Consider the following 25,198-nt stretch of genomic DNA (forward strand, 5'->3'; position numbering starts at 1 on the left):
TCCAAAAAACCAAACCAACCAACCTCTATGCTCATACACATTCATTTACCACCGGTGCAGTTTTTCGAGAGCGACTGTGACTGATAATATCCTGAAAAATATCATATTAAAATAAGTTTTAATTTTGTTATTGGCTTGTTAAAATAATAAAAAAAGATATGACAATTTGATTACAATTAAATCAGTTTAGTTAATATTTTTTTAATCGCCTTTGCGTACCACTTCGTCTGGTAGCGAACCACAGGCTTAGGAAAGTGTTACTGGAGCTGGATTTGCCCCTTCTGACGTCTTTTCCCCTCTTTATCACTATAGAAAGAATGTTTAAGTAATATGTATCACTAGAGAAAGGGAAAACATTCATCGGCCTCAGTCGTAACTGCTATTATCGCTAACTTTTTAGAAGGTTGGCCATCAGGGGATATATTGTTAAAGTTTGAGGGGGTTTCCGTATTATCCGCGCGTGGCTCCATTGTCCTGAAGTCCATCGATCGTTTTCTACAGCAGTGTCCTGGCTTGTTATTTCTACCCCAAATAATCACCCGTTTTCCTTCCTGGCCAGATTTTCTGGACGGTGGCGTTCTTAGCTTTTCGCGCTGTCGCTTAAGCCGACAAGAATTAGACTTGTTCGGCGATCGATCCTCCCGAGTAGTGTCGGTATTTGTTGTCATGTGTCTCCATGGCGACACCACTGACAATCCTGGGAGACAACCCCATTTCGTTCCCTTTCCTTCCATCCCCCCTTAGCCCCAATGGAAGTTAGGTGCAGCGTAATAGAAGCTCTTGCGTGCGCCCTGAATAACTCCCTCCCGCCTCGTCACTAGAGGCGAGGTCTGCTGTTATAAATCTTAATGGCTGATTGGACAGCGTGCGCGGTGTGCTCCGGAACTTTTCCTCCGGTGTTGGATAAAGTTTGCCGTGCCGCCAACGAGTGAACGGCCGTAATTGCACTTTGCATAAATTAATAATCCTTCACGTTGCTAGCGATCAACACGACTTTCAGCCTTGAGTGTATTAGATGGGTTGTGCCAGGATGTACCTGAGTATCATCACATAAACAATAAAATATGCATGAATTGTACTGGGATGTCATGAATAAAGAGTCGCCAGCTCTTTAAAAAGTCTGTACTAGACTGGTTAAGAGCTGGCAGGCACACTGCTGTTAGTCTCAGTAATCTTGAGAAGGAGATAATAGAATAACTACACTATCTAAAGTTTATACCTCGACTGAGCTTTAATGCATGCTCATTATAGTTTGTCACTTTGGAGTATTTATCTGAGTAAGGGGTGGACAATTTTGTGTAACATGAATATTGTACATTCAGTGAAATGCGTTTGAAACACAGATTTTAGCCCCTACACCGATAAAATATGTTGAAGATGGTCATTGTATTGTTTCAATTATAATTTTATCTTCATTTAGGGAGTGGCCTATTCAGAATTAGTTTGCTTTGTGATCTTAAGTGTGTGTGCCCCCCCCCCCCCATGTAAATTTTTGGGAATGAACTCTGTCTGCTTTGTCACCTTCTCAATCTATAATTGCCATAGTGGCAAAACTACACATACTGTGTGTGGGGGGGGGGTAATAATTGATTTGACGAAGTTCTTAGAGCACAGAGAGGCAGAATTGTAGTTTTGCAATTGAATTAAAAGTTTGTATTTCATCTAATTTTTTAAAATAATTATATTCTTTTCCATTTTTCTGACAAAAATGGTGAATATGTTTTAGTTTTATTACAAGTTTGGTTATTTATATATTTTTTATTTATTTCAAAATATTTTTTATCATCAGTAATAATAATTTTCTTGTTTATAATGTGGGACAACCACACAGTCAGAGGAGTTCACAAGATAGAGTTAGTCCGGTCTGCCAAAAGAAATTTGCTCCAGCATTTATATTTTTTTATATTTTTTATAAGGAAGTGCTGATTATTGGTGAAGTCCCGTGGCCCTTTTTTATTGTAGTTTTTATAGCAAATTGTACCAGTCTTTCTGCTGGTTTAGAGATTATTATAAATGTGTTACGTGGTGCCGTATTTTTGGGGGGGGGATTCTGGTGAGCTGAGGGTTTATTGTAAGGCGGAAATTAATTTTATTTTATTTTATTTATTTTTTTTTATTTTTTGTATTATTTTTTTTTCACAAATCCAGCCATCTTTGAAAGTACGAGGTGACAAGCCATCTCAGTGAACTGGCAGATTTCATAAGTGCTTCTGTAAAGCAAAACAAATTATTAAAAAAAAAAACAACTTTCAAATAACAACCCATTCTAGTGTAAAACTAGTACATTTGTAATTCTTGGATGCCTTTACGTACATATTTCATAAACTTTTGAGTTTTTGAATATCATGGGGAAGTTTCAGTGTCAAGCAAGGTCTGCAAGTTTTTTTTTTTTTTTTTTTTTTCCACCTGAAAAACAAACTATAGAACACACACGTACCCTACACTTGTACCTTATGACTGAGTTGCCTTGGTGAAAAATTACTCTTGTATTCTATTGCATTGTTGTTGTTATTGTTATTATTACTACTACTACTAAACTTCGCTGTCATTGTTTCTTTTGGAAGAAATCAAGCCTTTTCAAAAATAAAAATGCAAAATCTTGAGTCAGATGGGTTATACCATCTGAAGAAGATCCTCATTTCATTTTTCATTAACAGTAATACTAATAGTGTCTGAAGTGAAAACTGACTTGCTTCAGAAAGGGAATTGCAAGTTAAGTGAAGAGATGGAAGAAAATGAAAACATCGGTTAACTGTGTTAAGTCTGTTTGATGAAATGCAGAAAAGCCTAAAGATATTGCAAGATTCAAATGTATTTTTAAATAAAAAGAGTGTAAAATATGGATGTAGTTATTCAGAGCTAAAATTGCAAATTCTTAAAAAAACAGTGCCGAATATTTTAAATGCTATCCGACTGACAGGGATAAATAGTTTAATTAGAAATGTGAAAAGAACTCGGTCCAAGGATCAGATAATTCAGTTAGTGCATCTTGCCATTGGAACCATAATGAAAACTTAGTAAGCAATAAATCCTTGAAAATATTGAGGAAGGATGGTTACTGAATAGCTGTGTGCAAATTTACCTTCAGCCATCAGGTAGTTGATTGTCGGAACAAACTCTCATCTGGTGCTGGCAGTTCGTGCAGACAAACCCATTCTTTCTTAAATTCAAACCCAGGAAGTGGTTTTAATAAATTTAAGGAAGAATTAGATCAGTTGAAGATGGACAGGTGATGTGGGAAGGTTGTGTTGTTGTGCCCCCCCCCCCCTTTAATGCGATGCTGTATGCTGGCTTTTTTGCATTATTTTCCATTACTATTATTTGTGGATGGTTTTTTTTTTTTTGGTTTTTTTTTTTAGGAGCATTAGCAACTAAGGCCATATTGCTCCGGGATATGCGGTGGTCATTCCCTTGACCTTCCCGCATCCTCCGTATTTGGTGGTGACGGGCTCGAACCCCAGTCTAATCAAGAAGCGTGTGCTACGCACTGCTGCTCCTTCCCACCTGGCTACGGAGGCGCTTATTTGTGGACTTCTTTCTTTGTACCATCATTGTCATTATGCATTTGTATTTAATGTTATTAAACATAAGAGAAATTTAAATTCATCTGCATTGTCTAAATTCGTCTGCACTTTAAAATGAAATATAGTACTTTTTATAATAGAATTATAATTTAAAAAAAAAAAAAAAAAAATTTCAAAGGACATAGAAGATAACATATCTGTTAGTGACAGTAAGCATAACCAAGCAACTTTTAAACAGCTTTTCGTAACTGTATTTTAATTAGTTTATTAGGAGGCAAAGGATATTTGGTACAGTTAGACCCCAAATAGTCTGAATAACTTAAAATTGGCTAAGTTTTGAATTTTAATGTTGAAATCAATCTTCAAGCCTGAGAGTTTTATAACCACGGGAGACCAAACAAAACTGTTTGGTCTCTCCGCTTTCGTCAGAGGATTTTCTAATGAAGTTCATAATTTTTAGCTATTCCCTCTGGGTCATTATTATTATTACTTTTTCTCCTTGTGGGATTTTTTTCACCCTGTAATGGGTACTGGTATACCAAGTGCATGGAGTGGTTGATTGTGTCCAGTTAAAATTATTATTATTACTGTTGGTTGAGGGACTCTCTGACTATCTTACAGGTGCTCAAGATTGTGCCTTTCTGTAAGTGTTTTCTGAGGCTCTTTGACACCATGCATTTGGTTGACACAGTGATTAGGATTGTCATTACTTGTTCCATATGCCACATTTATTTGTCTTCCTGTCTTAGGTCGATGTAATTCCTGATCTTTTTCTCATAGTTTTGTGGAGGTTTGCTGTTGTTGGGTGCCACTATGTTGATCAGGTAGGTGGCCATTTCCTTATCGATGAGGGTTATGTCACATCCAGAGAGATGTTTTGCTTTAGTTCCTGGTGTTGATTATCTGGTCTTGGGGAAGAGCCTCCCACTCAGGAGCTATGAAGTTTTATTCCATCTGTGTGAGTGGGAGTCTCCTTGTTTAGGTGAAGTGGCATGCACCATTTGGCTATCTTCTTTATGGATTGGTAGATTGGTGCTCTGTTTTCCTGGAAGTAATCCCTCAGGTTTCTTAATCACATTCTTCTTTTGTTCATTGAGTGCCATTAAACTCCCCCCCCCATCTCCTTATGGGCTAAGGTCAGTCACCCGATGGCTAACTTCAGGTGGTGTCGGCAGCTCTTAGTGATCATTATCCTTGTCGATCTCATAATATCCTCCAACTCAATGTTGGTCCAATCTTTGATCCTGAAGGAGTATGTTAGGACTTGGACTGCACAGGTGTTTGTGGCTCTGACCATGTTCTCGTCATTCAGCCTTGTTTTTAGTGGCTTCAATCTCTTCAACTGACTGAATTTCCCTGGTGGGAAAATTCAGTCAACCCATGGGCATTGCATTTGTGTAGGCCAAATTGCATCTTAATTCAAAAGCAGTTAGGCTAATTAATAACCTATCTCTAACAAAGTCTCTCTGCTCTCTGTCTCATAGATGTTCTGTTTCTGCTGCATGCTTTTTCTATAGATACTTCCATGGGCACTGTTGTTCTGAATTGACATCTATAATTCTCTCTCTCTCACACACACACACACACACACACACACACACACACACACACACACACACACACACACACACACACACACACACACACACACACACACACAAACCAGTCTAAGCATGTGCTGTAACCAGTCGGCTTCAACATCCATTTTCTGGAACAACCTTCTAATACCTTTTGTGCTTGGGGTGTTCAAAAAAAAACCAAAAAAAAAAACAAAAAAAAAACCCCTTCCTGATGTCAGTGCTGAACTCTTGATGATCTGTAGTTGCTGTTGGAATTGATTCTCAGTTGCCACATGGTTTGATGTCATCCATGTACATCAGGTGAGACAGGATGTACAGGTTCGTTTCTCCCTTCCTTTTTAAGGGTATATCTGTACTTGCTGTTGCTGAATATGGTGAACAGTGGGTTGAGTGCTAAACAGAACCTTAGTGGATGGAAGGCTTTTTCCCTGGAAAATTTCTCTCCTAATAGGAATCAGTCTGTGGTTGTGCTGTTCTCAACTATGATGATGATCCTCCATTATGGTTGCTTCCAGGTTGGTTGTTTTTAAGCATTAGCATCTAAAGCGCAAAGTCAAAAAGGTATAAAATGTAAAAGTATAAGTTGCTTCCAGGAAGTATGTCAGTGTTGAGTTCACTTTGTAGATCTTCAGCCAGCTATGGGGCATGGAGTTGAAGGCCTTGTAGTAGTTTATATAGGACATTTATAGGTTCTGGTGCTTCTTATAGGCTTACTCCATAACCACCAGGTCGATGGTCAGTTGCTCCTTGCATCCTCTGCTCATCAGCTTACATCTCTTCTACTGCTCAGCTCTGTCTCTCCAACTGGTCTTATATCTTCTTGGTTATACAGTTGGTTAGGATCTTGTACATTGTTTGGAAACAGGTGATCTTTCTGTAGTAGCCTTCAGATAGGTGATATTTAGATTACACTTGTAATATGTATATTTTTAGATTATACCTGTGATGTATATAGTAAGCACAGTAATTGACATTTATCTAATGTGGTTTTAATATAAGCAGGAATTATAAAATTAAAAATGGTGGTCCATTTTCATCTCATTTTTAATGAAAATACAGATATCATTAAAATCATTATTTAGGATATTCATTATTGAGCTGTAAAATTACAGCTCAACTTGACAGTTACTCCCCTCCATCTATCTCCCTGACACCTGCTCGGCACCACATTAAGTTGTCTTTCTTTGTCTTGGTCCTCCATTGTAAATTCCTCTTACCTAGTAGTTTGCAGTATTTTCTTTTCTTCCCTTTTGTTTGTTTTTCGGTGTTTGTCTGGTCAGCTATGAAATATGCTACCAAATCATAATATTGATTTGGCTTCTACATGCACTTATTCAACTTGGTTTCATTATTTTAACCATGTGCTATGTATAGTTCATATCAGAAACAGAGACCTTACTTCTTGCTATATTTTCTTTGTTTTTGGCTGCTGACCCTTGATGAAGAAATTAAAATTGTCGGATCGATAGCATTATGTACTACTGTTAATATATTACTTTTATTTTTCAGTACCTAATGATTTTTTCCATTGTTACTACTTTGGTTTTGCCAGCTTTTCTCCATTTCATCCCCATTCTACTTATCTACATTCCATTATGGTCGTTGGGTATTACATTATATATTATTATTTTTAAATTGTGGTACTACTTGGGAGTGTCAGGTTTGTAGTGACCCCATCCAAACCCACTAGTTATATTTAAAACTAGCTCTGGTATGGATAGCCTTACATATAAAAATATAAGATACATATAAAATTAATGAAATTTTAAAGAAAGCTGGAAAAATTGGCAAAAGTTAGTGAAAATTAATGGGGGGGGGGGAAATGAAAATTAACATTCTTCCTCATGGTCATCCCTCTGCTACTCCATTCTTCCCCTGTTATGAGGAAAAATTTTAGTTTTTTTTTTCATTAATTTTCACTAACTTTTGCCAATTTCTCCAGCTTTCTTTAAAATTTCATTAATTTTACACTCCCAAGTAGTACCTCAATTTAAAAATAATAATGTACAAATAAGTTAAGTACATATACAACCCATGCACGCGTAATGTCTAATTGTGCACAGACAATAGCATTAACACTGGAGCCAATAATTATTTAAACCTAAATGTCATTTGACATAATTCCAATATATATATATATATTTTATAAAATATTTTTTCCATATACAGTGAAACTTCTCCTAACGGACACCTCTCGTTAACGGACATCTCTCTACAACAGACATTTTCAAATTCCCCAACTCACCTCCATTGGTTTTAACGTGTTTGCAGCTTCTGTCTAGCGGACATTCTCTGTAACGGACGCGGACAGGCAATCTGCACTGTTTCGTTTAGATTAGCACTTAATTTGATCTCCCCATAATGGACAGTGGGCGAGCTCACGGCCCTTTTTCTAGGAACGTTTCTTCCACGTATTGCCTCAATCGTGTGTTTTCTATTTCCAATTCTCTGAATTTTATCAAGGTTTACGTCGCGGTTCTAAACCCCTTTTCAAGAATTTTAAGGCACGTGTAAAACTTCTGATGAATTAGGTGTGTGCAGGGGGGGGATATGGTCAGCCTTTCGTCTTTTCAGTTTCAGTTTTCAGTTTTGTTGTGTCGTGTGAAGTGCACAATGTCTTCTCGTAAACATTTAACTTTAAAAGATAAAGTCGAACTCATTAATGCGTATGATCGGCAAAAAAATAGTGTTCGCAATCTCGCTGCAAAATTCAAAATCGGGAAGACGCAGGTAAGCGACATCCTAAAGAAAAAAATGAACTGCTCAAACAATTTTGGCAACACGGAAATGATCAGTTTCAAAAATCATTCCCGAAAATTGTTGGACTTCAAATTTGTCGCGCACGTGCTAAACAAAACAAATTCCCATTAATGGGCCTATTATTAGGGAAAAGGCTTTGGAGGTTGCGAAATCTATGGGAGTAAATGAGTTCAAAGCTTCTGTGGGATGGCTAGACAAGTTCAAAACTCGGCATAAAATTTCTTGGAAAACCGTAAGTGGTTGAAGGTGGATCTGTTGAAACTGGGGTTGTAACAGAGTGGACCGTCAAATTGGAAGATTTATGTCGTGATTTTGAAGCTAAGGATATTTACAACTGTGACGAAACAGGGTTGTTTTTTTAAAGCTCTTCCTGAAAAAACAGTGAGTCTTAAAAATGAAAAGTGCAAGGGCGGAAAATTTTCTCAGGAACGCTTGACTGTACTATTTTGTACAGATATGTTGGGAGACTTTGAACAACCTCTTGTTATAGGAAAACCACAAAATCCTCGTTGTTTCAAGGGCATAAAGTTGAATCTTTTGAATGTTGACTGGAAGTCTAATAAAAAAGCGTGGATGACACGAGATATCATGAGCGAATGGATAAGTCACTTTAATCAAAACATGATTCGTCAAAACAGAAAAAAATTATTCTTTTCATGGATAATGCTGCATCTCACCCGCACATTGAATTGTCCAACATTCAAATCGTTTTTCTGCCACCAAACACATCTGCAGTGTCAGCCCTTGGATCAAGGGATAATAAAAAATTTTAAACTTCACTACAGAAAACGTGTTTTAAGACATCTTCATTGCAAACATGAATGATGTAACATGTGCGAGTGACCTTGCAAAGAAAATCAGCATCCTAGATGCGATTCAATGGATTTCCTCTTCAGTAAACGCAATTAGAAAACAAACTGTCGTGAACTGTTTTGTAAAGATACTGAAGGACTTTCGATGGTTTCTTCACTCCAAACAAATGTTGAAAACAAAATTATCAGCCGGAAGAAGGTGCAGAAGAAAATAAGTGATTACTGTATGTATTTTTCTTAAGATAAAGTCATAATATGCATAGCACAATTGTATGTATATTATTTACAAAAATATTGCGCAAAATCTGTATTTAATTTAATTTTACATTAAACGTTTAACGATTTTTCTTTATCTCTTGTGTATGTAATTGTATATTATTTACAAAAATATTGTTCAAAATCTGTATATATTTTAATTTCATTTTACATTAAACGTTTAATGATTTTTCTTTCTTTCTCTTTTTTTTTTTCTCCCTCAGACTTCTTGTTAGCGGACACTTCTCTCTAACGGACACATTTTCATTCCCCCTGGCTGTCCGTTAAAGGGAAGTTTCACTGTATATATATATATATATATATGAGTAAATTGAAAAGAAATATTTTATATATAATTAAATCTTTCTCTGTCTCTCTCTCTCAATTTTATTATTTTAAACATCTTATGACTTTTTATAGAGAAGAGTATGTTCTCAATGAAATAACATACCACCCCCCCCCCCTCCTGTAGTTGTTGAATTTTGAATCATGTCATCACAAATTAATATTGCAGGAATTACTATATTGTTTATGATTCCTTTGTGGGAGTTCTGAATGATCAGGTATTACTGGTTATCTGTTATTGATAAGACAGAATGTTCCATTTAAGCATTGAGGCATATTTTTCCTTTCCTTGCATAGTCAAAGTTTTGTCAGTTCACACTGCCTCATATTTTTAGCATCTCTAATAGTTTGGACTTATCTCTTATCTAATTACTAAGAAAAATTATTCTACTTTAGAATTTAATTATTGACTTGTAATAGTTTGGATTCTACAAAAATACTTTTACTACATTCAGTATATTTATTTTTTTTAGTATAGCCAATTTTGATTTGTTTTTGCGGCAACTACTTGTAGACAACAAATCTGAGGTTCCTTATTTTCAAGATATTGTTTCCTGGAAGCATCTCACACCAGAAGAAAAGGTAATCTTTTGACTCTTACCACGAAAGAATATATTTAAAAATAGTATACATTTTGGAAAAGTGAATGTTTAACTCATGTTTTAAAGCTTTTTTTTGAACTTTTATCTTATGAAAAAGTAGACATTACATAGACTTAATGCAAAGGAAATAGTACTTGGACTTCAGCCAGCTGAAAACATAACCACAGGATAGCTATCAGAATGGGCATTTGTAATTTCTTTGAAGTAGTTTTAATTGCCTAGTTATAAAAAAATTATCCCTTCCATCCTTTTATTTGTACCACATTTATATGATGTTTTAATTTATCACTGAAATGTTACCATAGTCTTTCTGAGGGTGAGAGATTAAAACAGAAATTTTTATTATTATTAAATTTATTAAATTTTATTATATTTTTATAGTCACTATCCAAAATTTATATAAAATTTGACAGTGACTAAACAAAAAGTATGTTTAGGACAATCAAAACACTATATTGGGTCCTTGTACACATGCACAATGGGTAAAGTGGGGTAAAATAAATACTGCTCAGTGACAATGGCACCTTTCCAGTAACAAGATGCTTATTTATATAAAATATTTATAGTGATACATTAAGTACATTGTAATAGTTCATTTCTTTGTAATTATTTTGGTTTTGTATTAAGGTCCAGGGTCGAACAGATGGCAAGAAATTTCTCATTATCTCACCTCACTTAGAGCTAGTTTGGATCAAATAAATTGAAAATAAATATTAAAAATTTTCTAAATATTTCATTCATACACTGGTCATGTATTTATTGTTTTTTTTTGTTTATTATGACTTCAAAATTTCTTGCCCTGCTAAGAAACTTTTGTACACAATGGAAATAGTGTTGCTTTTGATAGCCAACATTTAATGGGTGTCTGCTCATATCTGTTGTATTATGTTTCAGCCATGCATCATTCCACATTACACTCTGCTGAAACATAACATAGCGATGTGATTGTGTTGTATTGTATTTTATTTGTATTACCTTTTTTTTTTACAAACAAGTGGAGCTTGAAACAATGTAATTACCTAAAATTACATGGTATAAATGAATTAATAAACAGCGGCAATAATGAAACATTAATTTTTGCATCAAAAAATATTAATGTTGACCATAGGGAGCTGCGGAATGAGCTGATTCACTTTAGTGAAAATTATAAAAATTTTACAATTTAAAAAAAAAAAACAAAAAAAAAAAAAAAAAAAAAACAATTGTCTTAATGCCAACAGGGATAATTCATAAAAAGGTTGCATTCATTGTATATTTAATGATATTAAATGAGTGCAGTGTGCATATTTACACGTACACTAATTTATATAAGATGCGCTAATTTATAATTTATATAAGGTATATAAGTCTGCCACTGTAGGTGCTCATAATTCAGTGATCCTCACTGAGTGAGGATCACTGAATTATGAGCACCTACAGTGGCAGACAAAAAAAAAAAACTGTATCACTTGTGAATTTTGCAAATAATGTTTTGTGCTGCATTGTGGGTTGCAAAAATGTTTAAAATGCATTTGTTAGATGGGATATATATCTGTGAATGAAATCCAATAAAAAGACTCCACCTGATATACCTAATTGCCATAAATATCTTCCCAAAGGGTGAAATGCATAATTAATGGAAATATGAGAAATCATGACAACAAAACACATTTTATTGCATTTATGTGTACAAACTGAAATGACAAGTTAACATAATAGTATTATGTACTATAAATCAGCAAAATAAGTTTTCAGTATTTTGTTGTTCCTCCTCGAGCTGCGATTAGAGCCTTGCAACAATCTGGCACAGAGTTAATCAACTTCTGAATATACGGTTGCCCAATTTCGTGGTAACACACTCCTACAATGCTCCCCTGCAGCTGAATCTTACTTGTTGACTTCTTCTGAGTAATTTTAGACAACATTATATACCAGCAATTTTCAATAGGGTTCAAATGTGGACTGTTGCCAGGCCAGTCCAACACTAATGCCAGCATTTCTGAGGTATGACTGCACCTTGATAACAGCTGCATTTACCTAGGAATTGACTCCATTAGATGTCTGTAGAGATTTACAGCCATGCTGCCTGAAAGGCTTTCTGCAGTGCTAGAAGAGCCGACTGTTGCATTTCCAATCAGGATGGGTGATATCTTTACTGTGTTCTTCAAACCACTTGTGTGCAGTGTGGACCCGATGACATGGGCCATTATAAGATACCTTTTCTGTCCAGGAAAAAATGCAATATGGCAGCATATGGCCTCCTAAGAGCTGCCAGTAGACCTCACCAGTGAATCATTGGTCCATATGCATTAGGGATCCTAGATTTTGCCAGCAAAACATGCCCCATATTAAGCAACCACTGCAACCTGCCTGGTTAGTATGCACAATGGATCCATGGATTTGTTTTACTTGTGTCACATGTGACGGTGTCCATTGGCATGTCGCACCAGGAATTTGGACTCATCCGATCAGCACACTGGTTTCCAATCCTCCAGTGTCCAACCAGCTTGCTGTTGACACTACAGCATTTGATCGGTGGTGAATAGAGGGTCTTTCTTGTGTCACCTGGTGTGGAGCCCCATACATCGCAGTGTGAGACACATCATTTGGGACATTGTTTTTGCATTCCCATAAAAAAAAAAAAAAAAAAAAAGTAAATTGCAGCCATTATCAACCCACTGCAGGATGGAAGCCTCCTCAACAATTCATGCTGAGGGAAAATGGACCATAATCTGCCACGCTGGTCCAGTGCGGGTTGGCAGATCGATCATATTCAGCAGTCAGGGGCTTGAACCCCGGTCTACTCAAAGAGCGTGTGCTACTGTACACCCACTCCTGACCACTCGGCTACGGAAAACCTTGCAATGCTAGCTGCTGCACATTGACCTGCTGTTGATCCTGTTCACTGCTCTGCACTCACCACGAACATCAGCCTTTGCATCCCACATAATCCTTTACAGTTCCTTTTCTATCGACGGGAGGTAGTTTGAATCATTTGACACCTTTCTTTGTACACCTTACCAACAGTGGGCAGTGAGCAACCGACATTACCTGCCATTTTTAATATGGAGGCACCTGACATATGAGCTCCCACAATCATGCCCTCTTGAAACTGTGTGATATTTTTACTACATCCCATAACTGTTACTTTATCACTTTGACTTGCACAACCAGATGTAAATTGCCACTGCTCTAGTGTACAAAGCTGTTTGGCTTTTTATGGTGTGAGACTATGTGGCATAGTCTGTTATGAATGGGGTGGTCATAATTCAGTGACTACAGTGTTTATTGACACTGTCATGCACATAAGTGGAATGTAAATGTGCATTTTCAATATTAAAAATAATAAAATGGTGTTTACGTGGCATCATGGGGAAAGAAACTTTACAGGCTCTAATAATAATGAAATATAGAGCAAGATGTACTGCATTCAATAGAACTTAATAAAATTATTGACACTCTTGGTTCCCATAGCACGGAATGTAAAAAATTGTTGATGCCATAATTATGTTTAATCAGAAAAGTAACTATTTTGTTTTTGTACCTGGTTTATTTAAAAAAAAAAAAAAAAAAAATTTTTTTTATACACTCAGAATTTATTTATTTATTTTTTTTTTTGCTTTTATATCAATTGTATTTGTTAATTTGAGTTATAATAAAGGATGTATTTCGATTTAACATTTTAAACATACTAACCTACTTTATCACGTGTTTAATTATATATGGTAGCCCTCAAGTTCAAATTTCTCATTGGCTGTTTATCTTCAATCTGACCCTGATAAGGTCCCCTAAATTGACATGCTATGTAAAAAAAAAAAAAAAAAAAAAAAATAAATAAATAAATAATCATCAGAGCCATACATTATATCTACTGAATTCATCTTTCTTCATGTTCTGCTATATATAAGTAGGTGTTTTTTGTAATAAATAGAGGTGAAAATGTAGTCATAATATTTATTTGATGTTTCACAAATTTTATGCAAAAAAAGGGGGGGGGGATCTAGACTAATCTGAGTTTCATCCACTCCACCCCAGTATGCATCTTATGGAAACTAATCAGTCACCCTGTTCTAGAACATAAATATGTTATTTTTATTATTATTATTATTATTATTATTAGCCGTACGATGCAAGGAAGCCTGAGGCTTATGCTGCACGAGCCAAAAAAAATTCCTGTGTCTCTCTGAGAGAGAGAGAGAGAGAGAGAGAGAGAGAGAGAGACAGAAGTAGAAGGGAATCAGCAAGAAAGAGAAGAATGGTGATATCCAGCTCAGGATCAGTAACCAGTATATTTGGTTACTAGATCTTTCCAGTTATCTAAATGCTGGATAACAAAGTTTTTATTCTAATTGAATTATAAAATGAAAAAAAAAAAAAATAAATAAATAAAATAATAATAATAAAAATAAGGAAATGGACAACATATTAGAGATATATTTCCAATACAGTGCTGGATTTGAAGTGTAATTTAATTGAATCGATCAAATTCACTGCTAGAGCCCTTGAAGAATTTCTTTAGGTACATCTGATTACCTCTTTTTTTCAGTTTCCATTTCTTTCTCTTTTTCAGTTGCTATTGATATTTTAGTATTCAGTGCATCATTTATTTAGGCCTGTAAGTTTCATTTTTTACACATGAAACTGAAATAAATTTCTAATTGTCAGCTATACAGTGAAAAATTTACTGAAATTTGTTTCCTTTATCCTGATCTTGTTTATTTGTGGCATCCTTTGGTTATTTTGTCAATTATACTTTTCACTCAGAAGTTATTTAAAAGACTTATTAATAACAATATTGAAAGGCTGCAACTTTTGGAAGAGACTGCCAGGTGATCACCAACTTTGAAAACTTAGAAATTGCAATTTTACATCTGCTCAGCTAAGTGAGCTCTGCTAGCAGCCATCAATAAATGTAAAGTCTGCCTAATCCAGTTTTTCTCTTTCTTCGGACTTTTCCTAGGTTTATTCTAGATTCATCTGCCCATCATCTGGATGGGAAGATGAATCCAGTTTTTCATCTTCTTCAAACTCTATCAGAATTTCATGTAAATACAAAGAACCTTTGTGACAGTGCTCCAAGGAACATTCAACCGTTTGAGAAGCTATATGCGCAATAGAAGTGCTATGAGAGCTAGAGGCAGCCTGTTTATTTTAGATTCAGCTCTTTGTGTTACAACTTCTAGTGGAACTTGAATACATTTGGTTCATGTTTCTTCAAATCTTATCATGTTAAGGAGGGTTTGTCTTGAAAGTATCAAGAGTGCAGTGTCAAGTCAGTTTGTCGTGACGTAAGCATCGGGAGATCAAAATTGAGAGTAGGAGTGTGTTATAGGCCTAATGACTCTGATGAGTATAATAAGAAACTGTACAGGGAAATAGAGTGGGCCAGTAAATCACAGATTCTTATAATGGGGGATTTTAATTCCCCAGATATTGACTGGAATTTGTGGGTTGGTCACTCACACACTAGCAAGGCTTTTGTGGATTTATTGGATGATTGTTTTCTACATGAGCATGTTCGGGAAGCAACTAGAGGGAGTAATACTCTTGATCTGATTATCAGTAGTGATTCTTCATGCATTAAGAATCTGCAGATAAAGGAACCACTAGGTGGCAGTTATTACAGTGTGCTGAAGTGGGATTTACTCAAAGAGGTAACTACCATCAGAAGTAAAGGGAAGGGTTTTTGCTTTCGTAAAGGCGACTATGGTGGTCTGAGACAGTATTTAAATTCTATACGGTGGGACCAACTGATGATGTAACCAACAGCAAATTCAAAATGGGAAGCATTCAAAGAATTTATCTTGGAAGCTACTAGGCTTTACATACCAACTAAGAAATATTGTTCAAGGTTTAGGCCTAAATGGATGTCAGATGAACTAATGAGACATATGGCAGAGAAGAAAAATGCATGGGATACATATAAATTAACATGTGACACAGAAGCCTATGATAGATATAAGTTGATCTGTAACCAAGTTACAAAGGAGGTTAGGCAGGCGAAGGCAGATTACGAGAAATCTTTGGCAAGGGATGCAAAGAAAAGCAGCAAAGAGTTCTTTACTTATGTAAACTCTAGAAGGAAGGGGATGAATCGGATTGGTCCACTTGATTTCGATGGTTCAACTGTTGATGATCCTGCTCAGGTAGCTAACAAACTAAATGAGTATTTTGCATCTACATTCACCCATGAGGAGTTATTCAGGAAGGGGGAATGCCAGAGGTGAGTTCAACTCTGGCAGTGAGCTAGATGATTTAGTAATAACTGAGAGGAAAGTGGAGGGGAAATTGTCGAAGATAAACATAAAAATGGCACCCGGGGTGGACGAGATCTATCCAGTTATATCAAAGGAGGCAGCAAAGGAAGTAAGCAAACCCTTAGCCATAATTATGAGAGCTTCTTTGGACTCAGGGGAGGTACCCATGGACTGGAGATGTGCAAATGTGACCCCAATTCACAAAGGAGGATCAAAGGGTGACACAAGTAATTATAGACCTGTTAATTTAACTTCTATTCCAGGAAAATTAATGGAGGCACTGGTTAAAGAAGCACTGCAGGATCATCTAGACAAGACTTCAGTTATAGCTCGGACACAGCATGGTTTTGTTAAGGGAAAGTCTTGCCTGACCAATTTGATTGGATACTATGATGTGGTCACAAAGGAACTGGATGCAGGGAATAACTGATATCATATATTTGGATCTTAGAAAAGCTTTTGATACTGTTGCACATGGAAGACTGCTGAACAAATTGGAGCAGTGTGTCATTGGAGGCAAATTGCTGCTATGGATAAAGGGATGGTTGAGTGGGAGTAGACAGAGTGGTAATCAATGGACACTGCTCATCATGGACTAATGTTATTAGTGGAGCCCCTCAGGGTTCAGTGTTGGGTCCATTCTTGTTTTCTGTATTTAAAAAAAAATTGATAATGGTATATCAAGCTTAATGTCCAAGTTTTCAGATGATACAAAAGTTGGCAGGGTTGTTAAGGACACTACTGACGCTATTTTGCTGCAACAGGATCTGGAAAGGTTGAGCAGATGGGCCGAGAGGTGGGAAATGATGTTTAACATTGACAAATGTAAAGTACTACATATGGGAAACAGCAACCCCAGAGCAACGTATCAACTCTGTGGTACTACACTGACAGTGGTAGAGAATGAAAAGGACCTGGGGGTAATTGTGCAGGCAGATATGAAGTTCTCTGAGCAGTGCAGACGAGCTGCAAGAGTAGCTCATGGTGTCTTATCAATGATATACAGGAATTTTTCTAGCAGGGATAAGGAGGTGATTATCCCCTTGTATAAGGCAATGGTCAGCCCACACCTTGAGTACTTTATACAGGTCTGGAGGCCTCATTTTAAGAAGGATGTAGAGTTGTTGGAATGAGTACAGAGAAGGGCAACAAGATTAGTGAATGGAACAAAGGGTTGCTTTTTCGAAGAAAGGCTTAAATTTTGCAAATTACAGTGTCTGGGGACTAGGTTTGTTTGTTTGTTATTTGGTTTTTAGGAGATTAGCAACTAAGGCCATATTGCTCCGGGATATGCGGTGGTCTTTCCCTGACATTTCCGCATCCTCCGTATTTGGTGGTGACGGGCTTGAACCCTGGTCTAATCAAGAAGCAAGTGCTACGCACTGCTGCTCCTTCCCACCTGGCTACAGAGGCACCTTGGAGACTAGGCACCTGTGAGGTGATCTGATTGAGGTGAATAAAGCCTTGAAACAATTGAGCATGCTCAATGCTGATGGGATTCTTCCTCTTGCTCAGGATAATCACCTTGAGAGGGTATAAATTCAAATTGAGGAAAGACAGATGTAGGATAGATGTGCAGAAGTTTGCCTTTAGCCAGCAGATGGTTGGTTGGTTGAACAGACTTCCATCCTTTGTTGTGGAAATTGATAGCCTAAATAAATTTAAGGCTGAGCTGGACAGGTATTTGGAATGAACGGAGGGGTGAAATGGGGGCTGTTTTTTTTTGGCTGATGCTGCATAAGCTTGCTTTCTTGCATCATATGCCTCTACTAATGCTAAGTAGAGGACTTGTTACATGTTCAAGAACTTTGAAAAGCAGAAATCCACAGTAACACTATGGTTGGTATGTATAAATATAGTGCAAATGCATCAGGAATACATAGCTATATCTGAATAAATCAGATTATTAATAAAACGGCATCGTTTTAAGTTATATCTCATATTGTGAATACCTTCACGAGGCTTATGCCCTAAACGCTTGAGCACTATGGTTGGTTTAACTCAACTTTATACATTAAGCACAGTAATGTATTCCCCTTTTTATATGTATACTGTAGTGGCTTAATTTGTGAATCTTGTACCTTTTGTGGTGAAATCGAATTTTTTTTTTTTTTTTGTTTTTGATTTTCTCTGCCAAAAAAAAAAATATATATATATATAATGTCTAGCTGTAAATGTTTCTCCCCCCCCCCATATGATGCTTCTTTTTGCAGTTTTTATTCTTCGTAACCACTCTGTAATTTAATTAATAGTACAGGCAACCCCCTTATAATATGGTACTTCTACAATATCAACCCCCTTATAATATGCTACTTCTACAATATGGTTTTGCTCTAACACATTTGATAAATTGTGGCAATCATTACTCAACACTACTTAAATAATACAGTTTCACTCTAACACAGAGCGAAACTGTATTATTTACAGACTATCTAGGTTGCTTACAGACTATCGTAAGGTACTAATTAATGTGAGTATTATAAATGTTTATGTAACCAAACCACTTATGGGGAAAGACAGGTGAAATCTGAGTATAAGAAATCATTAGCAAAGAGAGCTAAAATGGAGAAAAGGAGTTATTTTCTTAAGTAAACACAAAAAAAGAAGAGAGAAAATAGACTAGGCAACTTACTTGATTGAACCAGAAAAGTCATAGAAGTGGTTGACAAGTAGATGAGTAGGTATTATGCAGTCTTTACAGTTGAAAGACCACCTAAACCACAGATGAATAGTGACAAGTCAGATTGCTGCAAATTAAGTGATATATTAATTTTGGAGAAGAGTGTATGGGAAGACTACTAAGAAAATGTAAGGAAAAAGCTGAGTCATCATCCTTTTAGGATTGTTAATGATCCCCCCCCCATGTCTGGAGAAGTGCTAATTGCCTCCCCAATCCACAAAGGAGGTGAAAAAAAAAAAACATTAAAGGTTTGCCAAACTACAGACCAGTGAGTTTGACTTCAATGGTGGTAAAAATCATGGAATCTGTGGCTAAGGACACAGTTCAGGACCATCTAATTAGGAATTAATGATCACAGCATGGGTTCATGAAGGGGAAGTCTTGCCTGCTCAGTCTAGTTAATTATTATGACGAAGTTATTAAACAGTTGGATGCAAGAAACAACTTTGACATTATTTACTTTGATTTCAGCAAAGCTTTTCAGTTTCCCACGAAAAGCCGTAATGTAAAATTTAGCAGATCAGGATTAGGGAGGGAGGGGGAGAGAGAGAGTGTCAGTTAGTCAGTCATAAATGGACATCCTTGAGAAGGACCAGTATAGCAAATGGAATTCCTCTGTGATTCTGTTTTTCATCTTCCTTAATGGCATTGATGATGGAGAGTTAGTCATCAAAGCTGCTGATGATTTAAAGGTAGAAAGGGGATAACTACCAGAACCAGGCCATTTTACTTCAGAATGACTTGGATAAGTTGTGTAGATGGTGTGAAAAATGTCACTTGACGTTTAATGCTTCTAAATGTAGGGTTTTGCACCTGGGGAACAGAAATCCAGCAGTTACTTTAGATGATCTTATGATTGGTTACAGATTCCCTCCTACCTTCTTTTTAGAAGTGGGGGAGAGCATACTAGGCAACCGACCTTAAATTCATTTAAAAAACTGACTCGATACAAGATACTCCCCCCCCCCCCAAAGATAGCCATCAAAAATGAAGCAGTATTGTTCATGTAAGTTTTTATTTCAATAAATTTTTAATTCCAGTCCCATGAGACTCGGGGAAACACAAGTTCTGCATAATTGCAATAAAGTTATCAGATGCTTCATTGCAAAATAAGTGCAGTTATTACCTTGGAAAGATTTCCCATGTTATAGGATGTACCACTAGGTAAGAGCACCTACATAATCTGTAATATCACTTATAACAAAATGCTCAGAGGTATATAGAAAATGCTGAAATTTCTGCAGTCTATGTGAGACAGGTTCATATCATAAGAAATGCTGAAAGTGTTAATTTCCATTATCCAGATACCCGGACATAACACTCCTAACTCTACAAAACCTGTAAACCATTGTAACTACACAGGTTTGCCAAATTTAACTCTTCCAGACTTTGTCTTCTGGGGACTACTGAAAGTATTGAGAAATAGCACTCTTTTGGCATTACAGCTCTGACTCACAACATTTCAGTAAGATATTTGCAGCATTCAGTATATGATTACGTTGCAGATTTTTCATAATTTGAAACATTATATCTGTGTCTGATTGTTGATGGGAAAATTGTATGAGTTGTATCTATTTAACACACACTAAAACAAGGTACAAATATACTTAATTTCAAAGTAGTCATACTAATGTTGGATAAAGTGCTTTTGTTATTTGGATTGTAGTTACTTACAGATAGAATTGTAGAGTAGGTAATAAATATGTATCCTTTCCTTGAAAGGTGGGGTGAGTAGTGTGAGAAACATATCTCTGCAGTGAAATTTCCATGCTTATGGACTAAATACAGTTTAATAATTTTCCATGTAGAAAACTGCACACTAATCAATAATATGAAAGATAATTAGTGGCCACAAGACAAAGTTTGAAAGATGATATTTCTTGATTTCTCAGTGCACCAATTTATAATAGATTAATAGAGATCTAACAAAATACATAAACTCACCCTCCAATTTTTTTCTGAGTATTTATTTTTGACAGTAAATTGTTTTCTAATGGCAAAATACATTGTACAGACTTTTAATTAAGAAGCAAGTTGCTTCAGAGAAATTATAATCTTTCATGAGCTTAATGTGTTGCCTCAGAATGAAAAATAGCAAGAAATGTTGCATTAAGACAAACATTAAATTGAACAAATGAAACAAAACTTAAGCATTAAACTAAAAATTTATTTTTATTTCAAATGATTTGAAATATGAATTCATTTATATATATGTAAATGAAAATTTTTTCCATTGTTGATATTTTGCATTTGCAATAATTCAAATGCAACTCCCAACGAACTGCTGCTTGTTTTTCAATTAAAATAAGCTCTCTGTGCGCACTTAAATTTTTTCAAAGGTTCTTGGTTAAATCAAGATTGATATTGAATCCAGTAAATTTTTAACATCAGAAGCCACAAGCACCTAAAAACACTGTCATAAGAATTAGTGATAGTTGTAATTTGATTTTCACTACCAGTTTTTAAAGTCTGGTTTAAAAAAAAAGTTTTACATATTATATTATATTATATTATATTATATGAAATCAAAAATATATATATATCATATGTAAAACCTATCTTCTACATATTTTATACACCTGTTTTAAGTGGTGTGTGTGTGTGTTGTTTTTTTTTTTTTTTCCTCTCTCTCTCTCTGTACAACTCATCTTGTATTTTTGATTAACAGCACTTGCTTTTTGCTTTTATTTTTGACGTTGTGCAGGAGTCCTGTTACCGTATCCTATCGACTATCATTATCATATCACATTTTTTGTACAAGACGAACAAGAAAATATGGAGTGACTGTTGATTATGTCAGACTCAGGGGAATGAGGGTTTTCTGTTGGGGAAAGATCAACTTCTGAAGAGAAACTGGATGGAGGGATGTTGAAGTTAGTAAGAACAGAGAAGCAAAGAAGCCAGGATTTTGCTATATCAGCAAAAAAAAGAGGGAGGGAGCGGGAAGTCTATACGGGGAGTTGAACCTTTTAAATATGGAAAACATTGGACTTCAGCCTTGTTGGATCTTGGAATTTTCTGAAATCCAGAAAATTCCAAGATCCAACATATCATAAAAAATCCATGAAAGACTGCATTTCTGTGCTGCAACTTATTGTACGTGGTACTGAGAGAAAGGTATCAGAGAAAGAAATCAGACTGCACCCAGAGTCAGATCAAGTTCTGGTGTAGATTGTCTGGCTGGTGCAAGATAACTTGTGCTAAAGGGAAGTTGATAGTTGGGGTATGTTACAGACCAAATGATTCTGAGGAGTATGACAAAAAATTTCTTTAGCCAACTTGAATGGGCACCCGAGTATGACTGTCTCGTTATGGATGACTTTAGCCTGCCTATAATAATACATTGGAAATCGTGGATTGATGTGGAGAGCAGATTTTTGAGCCATCCAGATGATTGTTATTTTTTGGAACATGTCAGATATCTTTGACTTTGTTCTCATCAAGGTCCAAACTGTATCCAATGCAGGAACCAGTAGCAGATATGATCACAATGTTATAAAATGGGCAATAGTGCTGCGACCGTATGTGCTGCTAGCTAATAGGTGAAATAAAATTTCCACCCTAAATGTTGAATACTGATAAATGTTAACGAATCAGAAAAAACAGTGCCAAAAAATATTTTGCTGCCCTCTTGAACTTGACACCCTTAGGAGGTGATGCCTACCTAGCTTACTCACTTGCAGCAGCCCTGAAAATGGGTAGTATCTAAAAAGAAGCTCTCCCCTTTTCCAGATGCAAAAAAATGTGCTTGGGAAAACCATTCCAAATATGAAAATGTGTATTTATTGTCTTTTGCCAAAATATTTCTTGGCTTTTGCAAACATATTATTCTCATTGATGTTTTACCATTTTTTTGCTTTCATGATCCTTGAATTGAATTACAGATAACAAAATTTATACTGTGCATTTTGCATGCTTTTAATAACAAAAAGTTTCTCCTTTGTAATGAATCATTTAGGTAAGTGTGGGGGGGTAAAATTAACAGAAATACACAAATGTTTAACAAAAATATCTTTGATAACAACAGATTATTTCAATACTGAAAATCAGCACATTATTTATAGATTTGTGTGTGTGTGTGTGCGTGCGTGCGCACGCATTACTTTTATGAATTATTTTTAACACATTTAGTTTTCTTAAGTTGCAACAGGATACTGTTTTTGGGAATTCAGTTACTTCTCAAGTGATAAAGATGAAACTCGTTACATATACTGATGTTTTTTTGAGTTAATTTCATATTTCTTGGAATGTCTAAAAATTGTCTTGAGTTGTAAATACAAGATCTGTTAGTGTTGATGAACTGCAATAAAAAAACCTGTGCTTCCCCCCCCCCCCATTACTAAAAGAAAAAAAAAATGGAAATTTATTTTTTCTTTTATGGGATAACATTTTTTTACTGATTTTCATCAGCTTTTCAGGTGATGAAAAGGTAACAGTTTTTTTTTGTTTTGATTTCAAATACAAGATCAGTTAATCTTCATAATTTTTTGGGAAGCTGGTTAATTTCAGTTTAATATCAGGAATATTTTACTCTTATAACCATATGTCACTTACATATTTTCATCTACACCAGTGGTGTCAAATTGGAGGTCTTATTTATACAGCCCTCTACCATATCACTATATCAGCAATGTGAACAAATCTGCTGGTTTATAACTGGCAGAGGGTTGCTACTAACATTATATTATGTCATGAAATGCTAAAACATTATTATTCAAAAAACATCTATTATTCGAAGTGGCATTGTTGTGCATTTTTTTATTTAAAATTTTATTATTCAGTCACTATTCATCAAGTTTTTCTTCATTTTGATATACAAAAAAAAAAAAAAAAATTGAACATTTCTAAAATGCAATAACATTAGTATAAAGTTGTATGTGAAATTTATGGAAGTAAATAGTGGTTATTTGTTATTATAATGAAGTTATTACTATTTTTCACCGTGTATTTTGGGAAAATGTGAAATCAATTTTTTATCTCATATCCATTTTTATCACTTTATTATTATTATTATTTATTTTTTTTTTTTTACTACTTCTTGTTCTTCCCTTAATTTAACAATTTCTCTATTGCTATTTCTATACCATGTACCAGAGTTTCTGTGAACCTTTAATATTTATAGCAGTGCTTGATATTATCAGAACTAGCATACAATTAAGTATTTTAAATCAGTAAATCCTTTCGGATATTTACTTTCATGAAGGAGAACAAAATAAAACAAAAAAATGACTTCTGTAAAAGTTGTAAACTAAACTTGAAATACCTCAGGAAAGATTTAACTTCTGTAAAGCATCTTTAGTGTATATTCTATAAAAAATAAAATGAGAAACCGACATACTTTTTCACCACATGTTTAAAAAAAAAAGAAAAAAAAAGTGTTTAAGAGTGAAACTCGTGAACCAATACTACAAATTAACGTTAAAACAACAGTAACCATATAAATGTAAATCTGGATTTAAAGAATTCTAAGGTAATTGCCAGACATATTATGAATAATAAAACCATAAAATACCCAGAGCATACAAGAATTAATACTGTGCATGGAAAGAAATTCATGACCATATTTTGCAAGTCAGAGAGACACCTTTCAGATATATGGTTTTTAAGCAAAAAAATGTAGAGAAGGGAAGGGAAGTTTATTTAGTCAGAAGATGGTTTTGTTCTTAGAGGCATATTAGTATTTATTTAATAAATAAATAACAGCAACCTGAAAGAATTTCAGTTTATTTTAAAAGCAAGTTGTTCCATAGACACAAGTTAAAAGAAAACTTTTAATATTGGAGAAATAAATGCAGAGTGAAATGTCCTTTCTGCCCTTAGATATGGGAACTTTCTGTCCATATCTATACTGTTTAGCCAAGTATATAATTCAGTTAATTCCAAGCAGAATAAAAATAGAAAATTTTATATATCTGGAAACATTAATTTCCATCCCAACTATTCAACAACAAAGTGAGTAACTAACTTTATAATGTGAGAGAGAGAGAGAGAGAGAGAGAGAGAGAGAGAGAGAGAGAGAGAGAGAGAGAGAGAGAGAGGGGGTGGGGTTTTTCAGAAAAATCTTATTAGAAAAAAATTTTCTGATTCAGATATACCTACTCTTAGTATATTTAAAACTTAATTAGAATATCATTATTCACTTTATTGATGAGGGAGAGAGGTTTGTTCATAATCACTTAATTTTTATTTGGATAGAGAAACTTTCACTCTGATAGGTGTTTCCCTGCTTCTACTTTTTCCTAAAATTACCAAAAATAGAAGCATAGAGGGTTGAATATTTCCTTTAAAAATGGTGCATAATCATGGACATTGTGCTGGACATGCTTTTTGAACATTTTGATTTGTAAGTAATATTTAACCAGCCCTTGGAGTTACTTGTGAGAAAGGGAGGGTGTTAAAGGGTT

General features: G+C 35.2%; 1 protein-coding gene across 1 annotated transcript in view; it reads left to right on the forward strand.

Annotated features, from left to right (window-relative positions):
- lgs (BCL9 domain-containing protein legless) overlaps nt 1–25,198 on the forward strand; it is a 402,368-nt gene that overhangs the window by 188,183 nt on the left and 188,987 nt on the right. The window contains exon 4 of the mRNA XM_090374845.1: nt 9,750–9,858. Coding sequence (XP_090230971.1) covers nt 9,750–9,858 — 109 coding nt within the window. The remainder of the gene's footprint in view (nt 1–9,749; nt 9,859–25,198) is intronic.

This window comes from Mastigoproctus giganteus, chromosome 5, assembly GCF_048544385.1.
Source record: "Mastigoproctus giganteus isolate SK-2022 chromosome 5, ASM4854438v1, whole genome shotgun sequence".
Taxonomy (NCBI): domain Eukaryota; kingdom Metazoa; phylum Arthropoda; class Arachnida; order Uropygi; family Thelyphonidae; genus Mastigoproctus; species Mastigoproctus giganteus.